This window comes from Geotrypetes seraphini, chromosome 6 (genome assembly GCF_902459505.1).
Source record: "Geotrypetes seraphini chromosome 6, aGeoSer1.1, whole genome shotgun sequence".
NCBI lineage: Eukaryota > Metazoa > Chordata > Amphibia > Gymnophiona > Dermophiidae > Geotrypetes > Geotrypetes seraphini.
Genome location: NC_047089.1, coordinates 135,109,267 through 135,130,353, shown reverse-complemented (window position 1 = coordinate 135,130,353; position 21,087 = coordinate 135,109,267). Strand labels below are relative to the sequence as shown.

At 45.8% G+C, this 21,087-nt stretch overlaps 1 protein-coding gene across 5 annotated transcripts in view; it reads right to left on the bottom strand.

The window, feature by feature from the left end:
- DZIP1 (DAZ interacting zinc finger protein 1) overlaps positions 1–21,087 on the bottom strand; it is a 585,021-nt gene that overhangs the window by 342,619 nt on the left and 221,315 nt on the right. Inside the window, exons 1-3 of one of the 5 annotated variants that reach the window (XM_033947544.1) lie at positions 10,665–10,846; positions 10,441–10,613; positions 9,426–9,995 (exon numbers count right to left, since the gene is read on the bottom strand). The exons of 3 other annotated variants lie outside the window; for them this stretch is intronic. In XM_033947544.1, the coding sequence (XP_033803435.1) occupies positions 9,426–9,878 (453 nt within the window). In that variant the 5' untranslated portion in view covers positions 9,879–9,995; positions 10,441–10,613; positions 10,665–10,846. Of the gene's footprint in view, positions 1–9,425; positions 9,996–10,181; positions 10,347–10,440; positions 10,614–10,664; positions 10,847–21,087 lie in introns of those variants that run through there. One more of the 5 variants, XM_033947542.1, reaches the window with a different exon arrangement.

Here is a 21,087-nt window from a genome sequence, read left to right as displayed (position 1 = left end):
GTGTCCCCCTTTCTAATGTGAATCTGATCACATTGTGATCACTGTTGCCTAGTGGTTCTCCCACTTCTACCCCTCTTGCAGGCCCCCCTAATCCGTTTAGGATAAGGTCAAGAGTAGCACCCCTTCGCGTCGGTTCCCTGACTAGTTGCTCCATGAAGCAGTCCCTCACAGCTTCTACAAATCCTGTTTCCCTAGTGCAGTTGGAGTGACCCGTACTCCAGTCTATCCCCGGGTAGTTGAAGTCCCCCATCACTGTTACACTTCCAGTCCTGCATTCCTGTCTCAGTTCAGCTTCCAAGTCGTGTCCGACTCCTTCTGGCGTACCAGGTGGGTGATAGTACAGCCCCAGTTTTATGCCTGCACCCTTGTTTCCCGGCATGATTTGTCTAGCCCTGGATGAAGCTTTCTCCACTTGATTGGTAGTCTTCATGTCTTCGCTAATGATCACTCCCAAGTCACATTCTGCTACAGTCCTTGTTAGGATCTCACCATTTAGGGTGTAAGTCCTGCATGGATTTTTGCCGCCAAGGTGCATGACCTTGCATTTTTTGGCATTGAAATTTAGTTATCAAGTCTTTGACCAATGCTCCAGCAGGAGTAGGTCCTGCGTCATACTGTCAGGCACTGTGCTTTTGTCTATTGTGCTTTTGCCTACTATGTTGTATAATTTGGCATCATCGGCGAATAATGTAATTTTACCTTGAAGCCCCTCAGCCAAGTCTCTTACGAAGATGTTAAATAGTATCGGGCCCAAGACCGAGCTCTGCGGTAGTCCGCTGATTACCTCCGTCGTATCGGAGAGGGTACCGTTTACCACTACCCTCTAAAGTCTGCCTCTAAGCCAGTCCTTAACCCATGCAGTTAATGTTTCACCTAATCCCATCGAACTCATCTTGCTCAATAACCTGCGGTGTGGGACGCTATAAAACGCTTTGCTGAAGTCTAAGTACACGACGTCCAGGGACTCCCCTATATCCAGCTTTCTTGTAACCAAGTCAAAGAAGCTGATCAAGTTTGATTGGCAGGACCTTCCCTTCATAAAACCATGTTGATGGGGATCTCGTAGATTCTCCTCGTTCAGGATCGTATCCAATTGGCGTTTGATTAGTGTTTCCATAAGTTTACTCACTATAGTTGTGAGACTCACCAGTCTATAATTCGCACCCTCCGTCCTGCATCCCTTTTTGTGGAGTGGAATGACGTTAGCAGTTTTCCAGTCCAACAGGACTCTTCCTCTACTTAAGGAAAGATTGAAGAGCGCGGATAACGCTTCCGCCAGGACGTCACTCAACTACCTGAGCACCCTGGGGTGTAGTTTGTCTGGTCCCATAGCTTTGTTCACCTTGACTCTTGATAGCTCATAGTAGACACTGCTGGGCGTAAACTCGAAATTTCGAAACGGGTCTTCCGAGCTTTCCCTTGTCGGCAGCTGAGGGCTGGATCCCGGCGCCTCGCAAGTGAAGACTGTGTAGAAATATTCATTTTAAAAAGTTTGGCTTTATTGGAGTCCAATTCTACATAGTTCTCGTCGGGTTTTCTAAGGCGTACTATCCCATCTGTGTTTCTTTTTCTGTCACTAATATACCTGAAGAAGGATTTATCGCCCTTCTTGATGTTCTTCGCTAGATTCTCCTCCATTCGGAGTTTGGCCTCTCTGACTGCTGTTTTGACTGTTTTTGACTTGGCCTAATAGTCTTCCTTAGATTCTTGCTTCCCTGATTGTTTGTAGATGAATGCTCTTTTCTTCTTTTTTATGAGGTCTGAGATCTCCGCAGAGTACCACTGTGGTCTATTGTTTCTTCGCCGTTTACATACTGATTTTATGTAGCGGTTGGTTGCTTCGTGTATGGTTGATTTCAGAATTGACCACATTACCTCTACATTATTTGTTTCGGTTTGGTTTTGCAGTGCCCGATGGACGAAATCTCCCATACTTTCGAAGTTTGTGCCCTTAAAGTTGAGGACCTTGGTTGATGTGCTTGACTTAGTGAAACCTTTCCTGAGGTTGAACCATATCATGTTGTGGTCACTGGAGGCCAACATATCACCTACCGAGACCTCTGTGACACTTTCTCCGTTGGTGAGTATTAGGTCCAGTATTGCCCGATCCCTAGTGGGCTCTAATACCATTTGTCTGAGTTTTGCTCCCTTTATAGAGGTTAGTAGCTTCCTGCTGCTGCTGGTCGTAGTGGAAAGCTTGTTCCAATCCACATCAGGCATATTGAAGTCTCCTAACAACACTGTGTCTCCACGCAAAGTGATAGTCTCTATGTCTTCAACTAATTCTATATCCATGTCCTCCTGTTGTCTTAGAGGTCTGTAAACTATACAAAGATACAAGCATTTGTACTTCCCCCTAGCCAAATTCACCCAGAGGGATTCCCCAGTGTACTTGACATCTGTGATTTTGGTAACTTTGATGTCCTCTTTAGTGTATAGTGCTACCCCTCCTCCCATTTTGCCCTCTCTGTCTCGACGAAGTAAGTTGTGTCCCGGTATAGCCATATCCCACCTATGGGAGTCCGTGAACCAAGTCTCGGATATCGCCACCACGTCTAGGTCGGCGTTCCTCATTTCCGTCTCTAATTCCAGAATCTTATTGCCCAAACTGTGGGCATTAACGTACATAGCCCTCCATACCTTATGTTTGCTATGTCTCTGTGTAGATATTCCTGCTTGAGCTAATTGAGCTCCTATAGTACTGTTTGCAATATGTGTACTTACCTCGAACTCGGAAATGCAGTGTGTAGTTATCTCTGACTCAGAAATGGATCGGCAACTTACCTCGCCAGGTTGGTTATTTGTGCCAGTACGTGAGTGGGTACCCTCCCTCAACTTACCTAGTTTATACCCCAATGAAGTAGGCGGGCTAGTCGGTGTCCAAAGACGTTCTTTCCCCTTCTGGTCAGGTGGAGTCTGTCTGGTCCCTGTAGTCCTTGCAGCGCTTCTCCATGGTTCAGGAATCCAAAGTTCCATCTCCCAGCACCATCCGTGCAGCCAGTCGTTTGTCCTCTGGATACGATCCTCCCTGACTCTTCCTTTGCCCCTCACTGGGAGGATCGAGGAGAAGACCACCTGCGCTTCCATCCTCCTCAGCTTCTCACCCAGGGCTCCAAAGTCTTCAGATATGTTCTCCGGGGTGTTCCTGGCAGTGTCGTTCATTCCGACGTGGATGAGAAGCATGGGAAAGTGGTCATGAGGCTTGATTAGTCTGTCTAAGCAGGTGGTTACGTCTCGGATCCTGGCTCCTGGCAGACAGCAAACCTCTCTTGATTGCATATCTGGTCTGCAAATTGGTCCCTCGGTGCCCCTCAGCAGGGAATCCCCAATGACTACCACTCTGCGCTTCTTTGGGGGGAGCTGATCTGTTGCCTCTGGATCTGGAACCGTCTGGTGGACAACCTCCTGTACCTCATTGGCAGGTTCTTCCTGTAACAGCTGGAATCTGTTCCTCAAGGTGATTAGGGGGTCGATGTAAAACTGCCCTGTGTATGAGAGAAAGAGACAGAAGAAGGGGAAGAGGAAGGTCTTCTGCGTTCGCCTGTGGAGGAAGTTACCAGCTGCCAGGAGTCAGCGTCTCCAGCCTCTTCTTGTACCCTAATCGTTGGTTTCAAGGTTGCAGGTTCGGACGGTTTGGGCGTCCTGAGGATGGTTTTGCCTGGCTCCGGCTTAGTGATCTGGGACAGCTCCTGGATGACTCCGTCGATGAAGGCCTCGTCCTCTCAGATGCTTCTCAAGCGCTTTACCTCCTCTCTAAGGCTCCTCAGTTTCTGCAAGATGTCTCCGTTTAGCTGATCCATCTCCTCTGTCTGTGTGGAGACTGTAGTCATCTGCTTGGGGATGGCCTCAGTCTGTACAGAGACGTCTGTCCTCCGTCCTGGCTCTCCTTCCGTCTGTACATGGACCGTGGCAATCCCCTGGATCCCTTTGGTGACTGGGCTGCCGGTCTTGATTGTAGCCCTGTTGCTTCTAGTTCTTCCTGCCATTTTCAATTTTTTTTTTTTTTTTGTTGGTTTAAATATATGTTAGTTAGTTATGTCTGCCTGTTCGTTAGTGAGCTAGAAAAGTCTGCCTGTTAGATAGTATGAAAGACTGCCTGTCAGAGAATTTGAAAGTTTGAAGGATAAAGGTAGTTAGTTAATTGTTAGTTAAGTCTGCCTGTTTATTAGTTGGCTAGAAAGGGCTACCTGTTAAATAGTTTGAAAGTTTGAAGGATAGAGTGACTGGTAAGGACTGGCTGTTGTTTAGTTAGAGAGGTCCGACTGCTTGTTGGCTAGTTAGAAAGGTCTGCCTGGTTTGAAAGTTGGATAGAAAGTTTAAAAGATAGTCTAAAAGTTAAATAGCTAGTTGTATGTGCCTGGTGGTTGTACTCCGCCTTGTTATGTGTTGAGCCCTTACCTTGGCGGTTATCCGGAGCCCTTCCTTGAGGCCCTTCTCGAGGCCCTTCGCAAAGGCGCTCTCGCTAAGGCGAGCGCCTTTGCTGCTCGCCGAACGGCTGCGCAACGTTGGCTCCTCCCCTTCTATGGGGGAGTTCGGCTGGTGACGTCGGGGGGTGGGTGGGCGGAGTTATCTCTCACCTCTTCCCCTCGTCTCTGCTGAGTCCGCTCCTATGAGCCTGCTTTCTCTGCACTATCTACTTCCCTTTAGCTGGTTTCTGCTTCGCTTTCCGGTCCTCTCAGCTCTTTCCGCCTGTTTATCTGCTCCTCCCTGCACTGTCCACTCCGCTCTCTGCTCCTCCTTATGCAGTAGTCTCTGACACTTCCTCTTTACTCATGGGCCCTCTGCCCTCTTGCACTTCCGCCCAAGAAGCTGAGCTGAATGCCCTCACTTCTGCCCTGCGCCACTCTGCCTCTCAGTCTTGCAACATATACACTGACTCTAAATATGCTTTCCTTACCTTGCATGCCCATGGGGCCATCTGGAAACATCTAGGTTTCATTACAGCCTCCAGCCGCCTGATCCATCATGCTCCCCTCATTCTTGACCTCCTCGAAGCCGTCAAAATGCCCTCCCGTGTCACGGTTATGCACTGTCGAGCCCATCGTATCACTGATCTCATCTCACACGGCAATGCCCTTGCCGACCGCACAGTCCAAGCTGCTCTCTGCCCCCCTCCTTCGGCTCCTCTGTACATCATCATTCCTTTTCTGGACACCCTTACACCCCAGTACACTTCTCAGGAAAAGACTTGGGCCCCGCACTCTTTCGGGCCAGTCTGTCCTGAAAGGGGGGTGGATACAAATATGCGCCAATTTAAGTGCCAATCCAGACCCACACACTGATACTTCAAACACGAGCACAGCAGGTACCCTTATATTCATTCCTCAATACCTGGCCCTCACGATTGTCAAAAGATGCCATGATCTGGCGCACTCTGGAGAACCCGCTATGAAAATTACCCTCAAGAGACATTTCTTTATCAATCACCTTGATCAGCTAGTACGGAATACGGTCCGATAGTGTGTTGTCTGTTCTAGAATAAATTCCCCAACCAGACGATTGCCACCTCCTGGACACCAACCCATTGGAACATATCCAATGCAGGTTCTGTCTGTAGACTTCACCCACATGCCTACTTCCCATTCCCTCAGTCACCTTCTAGTCTTCACAGACACCCTGACTAGATGGGTTGAAGCCTTCCCTACTCGCACTGAACGCGCCAGGGAAGTAACCAAACACCTCCTAAACGACATAATTCCAAGCTTTGGTCTCCCTGTTTCTATAGGCTGTGACAACGGCCCTGCTTTCATTGCCGATGTTGTCCAACAAACTGCTCAGGCTCTCCAAAATTGAATGGAAGTTACATGCTGCTTACCATCCTGAGAGCTCTGGTCAGGTCGAAAGAATGAATAGAACTCTTAAGACCCTTCTCACGAAACGAATTGAAGAAACCAATCTGTCCTGGCCTTTCCTGCTGCCCTCTGTCCTATTTCAGATTAGATTCACCACATCCAAACCCACTAAATTGTCCCCATTTGAGCTCATGTTCGGCCGGCCACCGCCCATTGTAAACCCAGATCCTGGTTCCTTTGCTACTCTGGGATCGGATATCCTCCAAGGTCCAATCTTTAGCTAAAGCCCTTCAAGAGCTCCACAAATGGGTCCTGGAAAGGGCCCCACTACCGATAGTTACACAAGTCCATGGATACATCCCTGGAAATACGGTATGGCTAAAAACTTGGAAGTCAGACCCCCTGAAACCTAGGTGGATAGGCCCTTTCACTGTCCTCATTTCTTCCCCTACAGCTGTCAAGGTGTCCGGACATCAAACCTGGTTTCACTACAGTAAGAGTCAAGCCTGCTGCTGTATGGCAAGCCACCCCAGGCAAGACAGACCTCCAGATGAAGATCTCTAAAACCTCAAAATTGCTTTGAACATTTACCATTGTATTTAGCAGGTGTTCTGAATATAACCATTTCACAAGTGTTTGAGTTTAACTGACTGCTTGTGGTTAACCACTGCCCCAATTGAACCTTCTTCTATGTACATTGAGAGTCACTCTGTGACAAATGGGTTTTCTGTGTATACATTGCCGAATGCTCCTATGTGTTGTATCTGACTGCTGTTTTCTTCTTACGGTCTTATGCTTCTTCCTTTTGTATTTGTTTCCTGTTGTGCCAGAAGCTCAGGCACAACCCCTTGAGTCCTGTAAACCATGTCTTTCTGAGGTCCGTAATGGAAATCAGGTAGAAATGGCCCTCCTGTACAGAACCCAATTCCGTTGTCACATTGCCCCCTTACCTGATGTCTGTTCCTATGAGGGAGTCAATTATCGCAAGTGGCAGACCACTTATGGAATCATATGTTACCAACCCACTAGTATTAAAGATGAAAAATGGGTAGAAGTCCGCATTAATGGGGCTGATAGTCCGCTTGTTAACCGAACTCCCATAATGGATCCCAGGAAGCCAGTAACTGTGTATTTTGATGCATGTGGGATTGCTGATAGGGCTGCAGGTCTGGAGGACTCTTAAGTATTCTGTTTCTTGTGGGTCCCTCAGTTGGCAAAGATACTACTCCACATGTGATAAATACATGTGCCCTTTCATAATCCCTCCACTGTACGGGCAGAGAAAGTATGGTGCCTTTGTCTGTCAATATGAAAATCAGATTAAGTGGGCTACTTACCCCCTAACCCACGAAAAGGGCCAGCCGCCCCCAGCTTCCGCAACTCTACGCTTGGGCGCTATGCCTAGCCCTACCTGACCGGTAGGTGCCTGCAACCCAGTTTCCTTCACTATCATGAAACCCCGAAAGTTGAATCAGCAATTAGAGTATGTGAAAGGGCATATTGGGTTTAGAATTTCAGGCAAAGGGTCTGACCCAGGTGCAGACCTATACATCCATGTAGTGACCCGACCATAAGCACCAGTACATCACTGAATTGTATTTCCTCAGTTTTATGAAAACATGAAAGTAGACATTTAAATTCCAGCAGTTACTCGAAACTTGTTTATACAATGTGCTGAGGCTATTGGACAAACCCTTAATATTAGAAATTGTTTTGTTTGTGGTGGCACTAATATGGGTGAGCAATGGGAAGCAAAGCAGTTGGATATGTTAAGCCTATCTACACAGAACCTTACTTTTGCTTCCACTCCTCGACCTCCTCGATGGACTTTGCGAACCTCCATTATTGCCTCTCACTGCCTGGATTGATGGTCCCTTCAATGTTCAAGTCGGACACCTCAAATGGTCCTTCAATGCCACAACAGCTACCTGGACTCCCTGGCCTGCCAACCTCACCTCCACTCTGCCAGGTAGTCCCCTCCAGAATCTGCTCAATGGTATCTCCTATGATCACTGGCAAGCCCCTGATGGTCGATACTGGCTCTGCGACTTATTTGCATACTCCTGGTTGCCAGCAAATTGGACTGGAACTTGTGTACTCGGCATGATCCGCCCCAGCTTCTTTCTGTTACCGCTGGCCGATGGCGAAAGCCTGGGTGCCCCTATCTTCAATGCCAGGGGTCGCCAGAAGCGGTCTGACTCCCTCCAGATTGGAAAATGGGGTGATGACTGGCCTCCTGAATGGATCATTGCTGTTTACGGACCTGCCACATGGTCCGAGGATGGCACCTGGGGCTATCGGACCCCAATCTACATGCTGAACCGCATTATTTATCTACAAGCTGTACTCAAACTAATAAATAATGAGACCTCCCGAGCTTTGAGTACCATTGGCAGAGCGAATGCTAAAATGTGCACTGCTATTTAGCAGAATCGTCTAGCTTTGGACTATTTATTAGCTGCTGAAGGGGGTGTCTGTGGTAAATTCAACCTCTCCAACTGTTGCCTTGGAATTGATAATGATGGTAAAGTGATTTAGGAAGTTGTAGACCGCATCACCAAGCTGGCTCATGTTCCTGTTCAAACCTGGCATGGCCTCAATACGGACTGGTTCTCTGGTTCCCTGGGCTCTTGGTTACCGTCTGGTATGACCCTGAAAACAATTCTGCTGATAACTGCTTTGTCCTCCCTGGTACTATGTTGTCTACCTTGTTTGGTCTTCACCGCATTGTGGACTCTGCTGTCAACCGTTCCACTGCTGCAGTGGCTCTTGCCCTCTCCCAGTATTGTCTCTTACCCACTGGGAACCCCGACTTTCCTGACCCCTAACTTTATTTTGTCAGGCTTGGCTCCTTAGGTACGGCAGACTGAAAGGGGTGAATGCAGAGTCATGAAATGGTTAACTGTTGTTTGAACTACTGCTCTGGCCTACATAGCTGGAAACAGTGTACAATCTGCTGACATCATCTGCCTGAAATGTATGTCCCTGCCTTACTACATTGTAAGCTAAATAGATAAGAGTTTGAGCCATGATGTACCCTGCCCTCCTGAACATGAACATTTAGAACTGCAAGGCTTAGATAAGCAGATAAATGAACTAGCTTCCTATAGGTCTATAAATCGTACCCCTGAACCTATCGCAAGTGCTGGCTTAGGACCAATAATAATTGTAGAAAGTTATAGAAGTAACAAATGAAAATTGTAGTTTTTGCATATATTAGTTTTCATATGCTTAGTGAAAAGGGCATAAAAGTACATGCAATTCTTGTTTCTGACACTCTGGTAAGCAGGCTGCTCAATGCACAAGAGTCTGGCATGCCGTAAATAAAACTCTTGTACTTTCTTCACGCCTCTGTCTTTGTGTGTCCAAGTGACCTTTCAAGAATATTAAAATACCATATGCATTTTTAAATTTTATATACAGAACTGTGGTAACCTGGGTTGATCAGGTTGGGGTTTTGTTAAATGTAGGGTTATGAGAATGGATTTTTGAATATTTGACAACTTACACTGTATTATATTGTTATTTAATTACATCGAATTATTTTTGCTCTTTGTATTACAAAATACTGTATGTTGCTGTGTGCTGTTCTTGGCCCAGACACAACTGTTAGACAAGAAAGTCATATTTTACCTTGTGATAGGTATTGGCTCCTGCGTGAATCATTATCTGCTGAGTGCTGATGATTTTTTTTCTACGTTTGCATTCATCTTTCAAGGATTTCACTTCCTCGGCTTGTTGGGACACCCGTACTTTAATTTGCTCTGTCTGACTGATGGATCCCTGCACTTTCTCCTCCAATGCATGCACGCTGGAAGTCAGATATTCCTGAGAGTGCAGTAGATATTCGATGGTGAGCTGTGCCAACCGGAGCAGTTTCAGGAGCACGGGGTCCACGGCATTCTGGCAATGGGGGCACCTCTCGTTCTCCACGTTGCAAAAAGTTACGTTCGTTATGTGCTCCTGCAGCGTAATAAAATCAAGCTCGTTGGCAACTCTGTCCACATCGATGGCGCTGATCCGCCTCCAGTCCACGGTCTCGTGCCGAGATCGGAACTTAAAGACTGGAAGCTGACCCGCTGGCATCCTGGCTGTAACCAAGGAGGAAAGTTTGATCGGATGTGGACTCAGCGAAGAAGACAAGCTGGTAAACGAAGCCCCGATCTCGATCCCATAGGGGTAGTACACATTGTTATAGAAAGGCTAGGAAAGGAAAGAGAAAAACTGTGAATCCCAGCGAATTTTTTTTTTCCAATTGCCACTCTCGCCTAGAACACAGCGAAAAGCGCAGGCCCACACACGCTTACATTCCACACTGTCCCCCCCCCCCCCCCCCCCCCCAAGCGCTCGGGCACGCTCGCTCAGCGGCCATTGGCTCTTTTCTCTTACCATACTATCTGGAGTGACCAGCGTTAACCGAGCAGGAGGTGGGCGGCCCAGCCGCCCGCTGCCTGCCCTCCCCCACCCGTGGCTCCCCGCTCCGAAGTCCGATTGCTCCCACCGCTGTTAACCCCGCTACTGCGTTAGAGGAAAAGGCGGCCTAGGGCTGAAAGCAGCCACAACGTTTCCATAGCAACGAGGCGAAGACGCGCCGCTCCCCGGCCCGCCCAGACAACCGACCAAATTGATTCCAGCACCCGTCTTGTACCTTATAGAGCTCCCGTCTTCCCGTTCCGTTTAGTCGTCCGCAGCCAGTTGATGCCGGAAAAGCGGGATTTCCTGCGAGCAGAAAATCGTGATCGCGAAACCCGTGTTCCACGCCCTCAGCTAAAGGAGTCGCGCGACAAAGAGCTGTGAAGAGTGAACTCCTATCTTTGGCGGAGGAAAACTGCACCAGGGATGCTTCTAGAAGCAATAAACCCTAGCCCCTGGTGCAGTTTTCCTCCGCCAAAGATAGGAGTTCACAGAATCTAGTGTCTCGCTGCTGCGCTCCTTTGAAAGGCCTTATTACAGTTTCTTGGAGGCTGAACTTTGAAAATCGAAAAGGGCAATGAGACGCGATATTTTTATTACCCACCCTCACAAGACATGCTGTGGAGGAAGGGGTTTGCAGTAGAATTAATTCAAGTTTACTTAGATAAATCTTTTAATTTCACTTTTAATTGCTTTTGAAAGTACAAACTTGCTTTAGATGGAGGACACAGAACGTCTGTTCCAGTGTACAGTGTAATAAGAGAGACATATGCCTACATTATATGCAAATTTATTTTATGCATATTAGTTGTGGATACTAGAGAATGACACGGGAAAAAAATTGTCCCCGTCCCCGCGACCACCAAAGTATACATACTCCTTATGATAAAGACCGCACCATTTTGGTAGCCTTCCTCTGGACTGACTCAGTCTTTTTTATATCTTTCTGAAGGCGTGGTGTTCAGGATTGTACAATATTCTAAATTAGGTCTCACCAGAGTTTGTTTTTTTTAAATATATTTTATTGTTTTTTCATGAAAAATATCAAACACACCAGCAAAACAAGCGTAATTCAAAAGATGAATATGGAAAATTATCTTGGTCTAAAACACAGAACAAGGAAAACTCCTGCCCCAACATATTATCCATGATCTCCTCCCCTCCTTAATTTTATTGCTCCAAATGTCAACAGAAACCGGATTTTAATAGAGTATCCAATTTAGCTCCCAGAAACCTGGTCAGATGGTAGGGATGCCGCTTAGCTACAGGGGCGGGGACAGGGTTAATAATAACAGTTTATATACCGCAGGACCGTGAAGTTCTATGCGGTTTACAAAGATTAAAAGATGGTGAAAGGTCACTTTGGGAAGCCACAAAACTTAGAGACTTGAAGAAAGCAACAGGTTTTATTAGCATACATATGCAACTCCTGAGCTCCAAGCTGGCTTCAGAAGTCCCGAAAACAGGACGTTACAGAGATATTTATACATTCTTCTGGCTATACAACTGAATTCTAGAAAAAACTTTTCACTGTTACTTTTCTTAACAATCATTGGTGCTAAGCTCACACTAGCAGGTCATTAGCAGGTCACTTTTCTAAGCCCTGCAGTCTTTCTGTTATATGTCGTTTATGCTGAGATAGCCATAAGAAGTTAGAATGTCCAAGCTAACACCCAGTACAGGCAGGCTAGAACATGAGATAAGTTAGGTCTGCAGCTAAACATAATTCAGCATTTTATTAAAGAGAAAACTTAGTTCAACACTTAGGAAAACCAGTCCCAGACTTCTTTAGTCCCCCCTTTCAGGCTAGTCGAATTAAGGAGAAAGGAGACGAGCCTGATAAAGTTCAAGAAGGAGGAAGGTCAGTATCAGTTGTAGGGACTGGTTGATACTTGGGAAGCGCAAGGGCCATAGCAGCAGTGGAACGGTCAACAGTTCGGTGGAGCAGCTTTATGGCTATGGAGACCACACAGGGCAGGCAGCAAAGGAGCAGAGAAGACAGGGCGGCAACCAGTAAGATGGTCTTCATTGCTGAACCAGAGGGCAACCAGGAGCCGAAGGTACCAGAGAGCCAATCTGCAGTAAGGCCACGCCAGATCTGGACAGGAACATGAGCCAGTTTGGTGAAAGCGATCTTCGGGATGCTACCAACCTACCTAGCTTCTTAATTCCTCACCTACTGCCCAAAAAAGACCTCCCGCAGAACAAACCTCTTTACTTACCCATCCCTGAAATCATGTCACTACAAGAAGTACCTAAACAGAATGCTTTCTTTCCAGGCAGCCCAACTGAACACATGGCTAGCAAAACCAATACTCGAAGCCACATCATACGCGGACTTCAGAAAATCTCTGAAGACCCGCCTCTTCAACACCACTTAAACTCTCCCCCTACCAATTATAAACCACCTCGAAAACCCTCCCCTTCCTTTTTCCCTCCCCCAACGTCTAATGCTTTACCTCTCTTACGCTCATCATATATCTAGCTGTAAACAGCACTGATCCCTAGTAACTGTTCATATTGTATCACCCTATAACTTAGTATAACATCCTGTATCTGATTGTAAACATCCTGTAACTGTACTCCTGTTAATATCTTGAACCTTACTGTAATCACCCCAGTACCCACTCACCTTGAACTTTCCTGTATCTTACTGTAAACATCCTGTAACTGTCCTCTTGTTACTATGTTGTACCCTTTGTAAACACCCCAGTACCCTGTACTTCATTGTAAACATACTGTAACTGTTTATCGTGTTAATATTTTGTACCTTATTGTATCACCCAGTACCTGCTCACTTTGTATTATCCTGTATCCTTCTGTTAACACTGTACTCTCTCTAGACCCGACTTCACTGTAAACCGCTTTGAACTTAGGGTATAGCGGTATATAAGAAATAAAATTATTATTATTATTATTATTATAACAATCCACAATTTCCTCAATCACTTTACCATCGTCATCAAGTTCAAGACAGCAGTTGGAGAGGTTGAATTTGCCACAGGCTCCACCTTCTGTCTAGAGCTAGGCAGTTCTAATAGATAGCAGTGCACATTTTAGCATTCGCTCTGCCAATGGTACTCAAAGCTTGGGCGGTCTCATTAGTTATCAGTTTGAGTACAGCTTGTAGATGAAGGTTCAGCATATATATTGGGGTCCGATAGCCCCAGGTGTCATCCTCAGCCCATGTGGCAGGTCTGTAAACAGCAATGATCCATTCTGCAGGACAGTCATCTCCCCGTTCACCTATTGTAAGGGAATTAATGGAAGTAGACCGCTTTTGGCGACCCCTGTTGTCGAATACAGGGGCTTCCAGGTGTTCACCATCGGCCAGCGGTAACAAGAAGAAGCTGGGATAGATAATGCCAAGTACACATGTACCAGTCCAGTTAGCAGGCAACCAAGAGTAGGCAAACAGATCACAGAGCCAATATCAACTATCAGGAGCTGGCCATCATTCATAGGAAGTTTCATTGAGCAGTGTCTGAAGGGCGCTGAAGACAGTGGGAAGCGACAATGGAGGTTCGCAAGGCCCATCGTGAAGGTCGTGGACCTGACGTAAAAGTGAGGGTCTGTGAAGTCAGGTTTAACATGTCCAGCTCCATGGCCACTGTTCTCCCATACCAGTCCCTCCTCATACAAAACAATTGCTAACATTAAGAGTCTGACCTATAGTTTCAGCAAACTGTATAAACAGATTTCTAGTGATTACAGGAATATCAGTATCTACTTTCATAATTTCATAAAACTGGGGAAACACCACAGAGTGATGGACAGGAGCACTTGAGCGGGATACAATACGGACATATACAACAGTACCTGGGTCTCAGGCCATGCGGCCTCTGGCCTTCTGGACTTGGACATTGGCATTCCAGTTATGTGGGTCAGTGATAGTGAAAACCATGGGATTGCAGTTGCCTGTAATACACAAGGGGCCAGAGCTAGGACCTATAGTAAGGGAGGCAGAGGGGGTATTGGCTGGGTATTTATGAGAGTTTTTGTAGGTGGCCCATGAGACATATTCCCATAAAGGACAGGCTCCACCATTAGTGAAGGTTTCCTCATGGCGGCAGTTCTTAAAGGCATCAGGTTATACAGACATATATGCTTAGCACATTTGGTATAATAACGCTGTCAATCTAGACAGCCACACAAAACTGTTTTAGGGGCAAAACCATGACCCTGGGCAACATCAAATAACACACATGTATCAAAATACAAAGACACCGGGCGAGTGGGGTCTACAATAAGAGTCTGGTTGATAAGTGGACCCTCAACATTATCAATGCAGATTTCCGCCCACTTTTAAACTTCATCACCAGTAGGTTGGAAACAGAAAATACCCTCTGATGTTTGACACTTTCTGTACTTAACTCCATCATGCAAACAAACATCAGGCAAAGGAGCTAGAGGCCCTTATTAAGTACAATAGGAAAGAACTACAGAAGAAAGAAACATAAGGCAGTGAGGGCAACACAAATATCAGATATTTAACACAAAAGGTGCCGACAATGCTAACATAGGAAGCTCATTTTTCTTTCAGGCACAACTTAGAAAACTTAAAAAAGTTATACTCAAGACACTTGCTAAAGGCAGTGGTGAACCACAGGCAGTCAATTAAACTCAAACACTTGTAAAGAATTATATTCAGAACACCTGCTAAGTACAGTGGTAAATATTCAGAACTTTTGAGGTCTTAGAAAGCCTCAGCTGAAGATCCATGTTGTAGTGGAACCAAGTTTCGTGTCCGGACACCTTGACAACTGTAAGAGAAGAAATTAGGACAGTAAAAGGACCTATCCATCTAGGTTTCAGGGGGTCTGACTTCCAAGTTTTAGCCATACCGTATTTCCAGGGACATACCCATGGACTTGTGTAGCTATCGGCAGTGGGTATAATCTACAGACAGAACCTGCATCGGATATGTTTCAATGGGTTGGTGTCCAAGAGGTGGCAGTCATCTGGTTGGGGGATTCATTTTCATAGCTGGTTCTCCAGAGTGTGCCAAATCATGGCATCTTTTGACAATCATGAGGGCCAGGTGTTGAGGAATGAATATGAGGGTACCTGCTGTGTTCGCGTTTGAAGTATCAGTATGTGGGTCTGGATTGGCACTTGAATTGGCGCATATTTGTATCCACCCCCCTTTCAGGACAGACTGGCCCGAAAGAATGTGGACCCAAGTCTGTTCCTGAGAAGTGTACTGGGGTATAAGGGTATCCAGAAAAGGAATGATTTGTGTACAGAGGAGCCGAAGGAGGGGGCAGAGGCTGGCAGCTCGGGCTGTACGGTCAGCAAGGGCATTGCCACAGGAGATGAGATCAGTGACACGATGGTGGGCTCGACAGTGCATAACCGCAATATGGAAGGGCAATTTGACAGCCTCGAGGAGGTCAAGAATGAGGGGAGCATGATGGATCAGGCGGCCGGAGGCTGTAACGAAACCTTGATGTTTCCAGATGGCCCTATGGGAATGCAAGGTAAGGAAAGCATATTTGGAGTAAGTGAATATGTTGCAAGACTGAGAGGCAGAGTGGCACAGGGCAGAAGGGAGGGTATATAGCTCAGCTTCTTGGGCGGAAGTGCCAGAGGGCAGAGGGTCCATGAGTAAAGGGAAAGTGGCAGAGATTACTGCATAACCAGCGATACGGGCATCAGAAGGGATGACAGACGAACTGCCATCTGTGAAAAGAGTGAGATCAAGGTCCCGGAGTGAGATATCAGTGAGACCAGGATGGGAAGAATAAACAATCAACGGTGTCAAGGAAGTTGTGCATGACCGGCTGGGAGGAGACGGGAAGGAGAGTGGAGGGGTCAAAGAGAGAAGAAACAACAAGAGAGACCTGAGGGTTTTCACAAAGAAGGGCTTTGTATTTAAGGAGGCGCTCGTTCGTGAGCCATAGGGAGCCTTTATGTTCTAGAAGAAAGGTTACACAGTGTGGAACAAAGAGGTCAATAAGCTGGCCAAAAGTGAGTTTGTTAGCGTGCTGTAAAAGATCTGAGACGGCAGCAATTGCCAAAGGCAGAGAGGCCACCCGGCAGCAACGGGATCCAATTGTCGAGAGAGATAGGCAGTGGGCCTACGCCAGGAACCAAGGAACTGGGTAAGGACTCTGGCTGCGATACCAGATTTATCTGGAAAGGTTTGGAGGGGTCAGGAAGGCCAAGGGCAGGAGCCCGAGTCAGAAGTTTTTGGAGGCAGCGGATAGCCCGATCTTGGAGTTGGGTCCAGAGAAAAGGGGCTGAATCCGTGCCTTTGATAGAATCATACAGAAGGCGGGCAATGGTAGAGAAATCAGGGATCCAGAGCCTTGCGGTTATCAGGGACAGGGAGACTACAGACGGCCTGGACCTGGGTGTGAGGAAGGGACCAAGTACCCTGGAAAATATGAAACCCAAGGTAGGTGGCACGAGGAAGGCATACTTGAAATCAGTGTAAATATGGCCACAAGAAGATTTAAAAGGCAGATCCACTATCTAAACTACTAGCACATAAGAATTGTTCTCAATCCCTATTCTGTATCAGGTTCCTACCCCAAAGAGCTGACTTGTAAAAATTAAGTAAAATTCAGCTTTGGGTCCACCCACTAAGCAGGGTAGTTTGACACAAGCGCTCTCTAAAGCGGCAGTCCCTTCACTATCATCTGACTGGCAAAAATATTTACTTCCATACAAAAGTATTCCTAAAAATTACATTCTTATACTAAGCTTACATGATTTATAAAAAGAAATACAAAACAAAGATTGGAATATACAGTAAAACTTTGGGTTGCAAATAACTTGGTTTGCAAGTGTTCTACAAGACAAGCAAAACATTTGATTAGATTTTAACTTCCTATACCAGTAATGTCTTGCAATACAAGTACATACAGTATACAAGCATCACATTATCACAACTGAGCCAATGGTTCCTCTCTCTATGACGCTGCAGGAGTGCAGGGACTGTTCCAAACGAACAAGGGCTTGCAATACAAATATGTATATTTTTGTATTATAGTTTTGGGTTGTGGAACAAATCGTCTGAGTTTCCATTATTTCCTATGGGGAAACTCACCTTGATACACAAGTGCCCTGGACTATAAGCATGCTTCTGGAACAAATTATGCTTGCAAACCAAGGTTTTACTGTACTCACAAAAGATAATCCATACACACAACTTTAAACCTTTTTTTTTGTTGTTTTTTATAATCAACATGCGTCTCAATAGAGACTTACTACCCCTCCCTTCAGAATTTCACAGAGGAGAGAGAATATATCTTATAAGCGTGGTATCTCGGTTGGAATAAAATTTTTCCTACACAAAAGATTCGTTCGTCCCTATTGGGCTGCTCAACTGCATTGACCCTTATAATCCTACCTACATCTGCTGATTCCAGATACATGAGCCCTTTTAATCAGGTCAGAATTCATGCACATACTTTCTCTAAAATACTTTAAACATACGTGTATATTCTTGATTCAACTGCCTGCTCTGAGCAGCTAGAAACAAATAAACCGTCCAGCTGTTCAGACGTCCTTTAACTCATTCACTTCCACCTCATTTCAAATTCTGGTTCCTTAAATACTTAAAGCACCACTCTCGTCTCCTTCTTAAAGCACTTCCTGTCTCTCTCTTCAAATTAAGTGATCTTTTCTTTCATGAAACCTAGCAGCGCCAGTCATTAACGAACCTAACAGGCAAAATCCAACAGATATTTATTACCCCTCCTCCATCTTCCTTTACAAATACAGCACAATAGAAATATAGCCAGTTCTAACCAATTCCCTGACTCCTGCAAACAGCTTACATCTATTGTCTACAGATTCAGTTTCGTTTACCAAACAGACAGACACAATTCCTAGAATCTCTTCCCGCTGTTTCAATGATGGATCAAGCCATTTACTAGAGCAACGGAAGAGAAACAGGAGAGGAATGATCAATTCCTCCACTTACCAGTTTGGTGGCCAATCCCAGACAGATAGCTGCACTTTATCACAGGACTTGATTAATCAGTTGAGCCGGCCAGAGCCATGAGGTCTACAAATTCCAAGAGGAATTAAGCCGGCTTAGCAGACAGGTTGGTTCTCAGACCAGACACAAGTGACCAATCGAGTAGCCGGTGGTCAAAAGACCTTCAAGTCCCTGTTCGTGCGCCAGATGAAAGGTCACTTTGGGAAGCCACAAAACTTAGAGACTTGAAGAAAGCAACAGGTTTTATTAACATTCATATGTGACTCCTGAGCTCCAAGCTGGCTTCAGAAGTCCCGAAAACAGGACGTTACAGAGATATTTATACATTCTTCTGGCTATACAACTGAATTCTAGAAAAAACTTTTCACGTGTTACTTTTCTTAACAATCATTGGTGCTAAGCTCACACTAGCAGGTCATTAGCAGGTCACTTATCTAAGCCCTGCAGTCTTTCTGTTACATGTCGTTTATGCTGAGATAGCCATATGAAGTTAGAATGTCCAAGCTAACACCCAGTACAGGCAGGCAAGAACATGAGATAAGTTAGGTCTGCAGCTAAACATAATTCAGCATTTAATTAAAGAGAAAACTTAGTTCAACACTTACGAAAACCAGTCCCAGACTCCTTCAATGGTACAAATAGATTGAACTTAACATGGTGGAGGCTAGTGATTAACAGTTCAAGGGATCAGTTATTGAGGAGAAAGAGTTATATGGGGAGGCTGCCTAGATATTTCAGGAACAGATATGTTTTTAGGCGTTTCCTGGATTCCCCATAAGTAGTAGACGTAAGCAATTGTTCTAGATCACAGTTCTTCAACCATCGGTCCGCAGACCGGTGCCGGTCCACAGAAAATTTCTGCCGGTCTGCGCAGGGCCGGCAAGATCAAGTCGGCAGTTAAATTTCCTGCCGACTGTGGTTCCTGCTCACTAATGTTCCTCCCAGCCTCAGGCGATTAAGACAGGCTGCCGACGTCGGGGCCTTCCCTCTCTGAGTCTCGCCTGTTCGGAAACAGGAAGTTGAAACAAAATAGGCGGGACTCAGAGAGTGAAGGTCCCGACGTCGGCAGCCTGATTTGATCGCCGCCCCTGCCGAGTTGCTGAAGAGGGCCGCGGGGAAGTTACACGTAGAATGGAGAGAGCTGCAGATACAGGTGCAGGTGGAGAGAGATGGTCAGCGTGTGCGAGCAAGATCCTGGGGAGCCTTCACAGTGACTTCCTCCCCTCCCACCAGCTCTCCTACTTGCCATGGCAGTGATTTACCGGCAACTTCCTGCAGGCAAGTACTGAGAGCTGCTGGAAGGGGAGACAGCCACTGTAGGAGGCAGGGAAGCTGCTAGATAAAGGGACAGCTGTTACTGGACTTGGAGAGAGTTAGAAGGAGAGATGCTGCTGGGAGGGGAGGAGGGAAAGGGATGGGAAGAGAAGAGAAGAGAGTTAATGTTGAATAGAGGGAAGGGAGAAGAAGGAGAGATGCTGCTGGGAGTGGAGGAGGGAAAGGGATGGGAAGAGAGTTAATGTTGGATAGAGGGAGGAGGGAAGGGAGAAGGAAAAAAAGGAAGGAGGGAAGGGAGTCATTACTAGTGGATATACTATTTAGTGTTCCTCCACGACAACTTTGTTTTTATCTATGGTTGTCACTGACTCCACACTTCTTATCATGGATTGTCTCTGAATTTTATCCCAATCAATCGATTGTGCTACCAGTAATCTTTACAAATCTTATTTTTATCTAGGAGAACCATTCATACTCTAGACTTCAAATGAGCATTAGCTACTTATTTGCAGAAGACTATACCATCTTTTTGTCTTTTCTGACCATAACAAGTTGGGGCATCCTGTTTCCAGGAGATTAATATTCAACAAGTTGGCTGCATATATCTTCTTCTGTTATACTCACGCTGGGCTGCAACTAGAGTCGAGTCACAGTCCTCCAAAAATTCGAGTTTGGCAGCTTCTGTATTTTTTTTTTCACTCTAACCCGATCAATGTAATATGCAAAGCTGCTATTTTTCTCCTCGGTTCATACCTTCACCTCTCGTTATTGTCTGGCACTTTTGTCCAGACAGGATAGGCTTTTCGCCCAGTCAGTATTACAAAATTTATTTTTCTAAAAGGCCAACACTCCCACCATCCCATTCTGGTTAGCTTGGAGTTCACCCACATGAGAGAATATGCTGCCTGCGTGTCCTGGAATAAAGCACAGTTACTTACCGTAACAGGTGTCATCCAGGGACAGCAGGCAAATATTCTCACAACCCACCCACCTTCCCTGGTTGGCTTCTTAGCTAGCTATCTAAACTGAGGAGATGCATGCCCCACTTCGGGCAAGAAGGCAGTCGTGCATGCTTGGTGCGGTCAATCGCAAACTTTCTACAGTTCTTCAAGAAAAATTGCTTTGCAGCTGTCTGCATCGGGGATCTGTGGATGACATCACCCACTTGTGAGAATATCTGCCTGCTGTCCCTGGATAACACCTGTTATGGTAAGTAACTGTGCTTTTTGGGGCTACAAGGTACCAAATCCAGTTTTCTATCGAGTTGTGACCTCTAAACTACTTCTAAGTTACATTTTTTTTATCTCTCTTACTGATAGTATATTAGGTCCTTATAATGTAGTACAGTCATGTCTATTTGTAGGACTCATTCCTACTTTCTTATTCCTTATGGGAAGACTCAGAACTCCTCTCTGGTGACATCGAAAGCCTGTAATCTTGTTCTGCCATCAGAATCATTCCAGATAACCTGGAGGTCAATTTAAAAAAAAGTGTGATTTCTTGCTATAACCATTTTCTTTTTTATATATTTTTAATTTATACTTTTACAACAGTTCAGCATCCAGAACAGTAAGGAATTGAATTTTTCAACCTTAATAGAATCAGAAAAAAGTCATTGCATCATAAACTATTTCCATCTAGCCCACATTAACATTT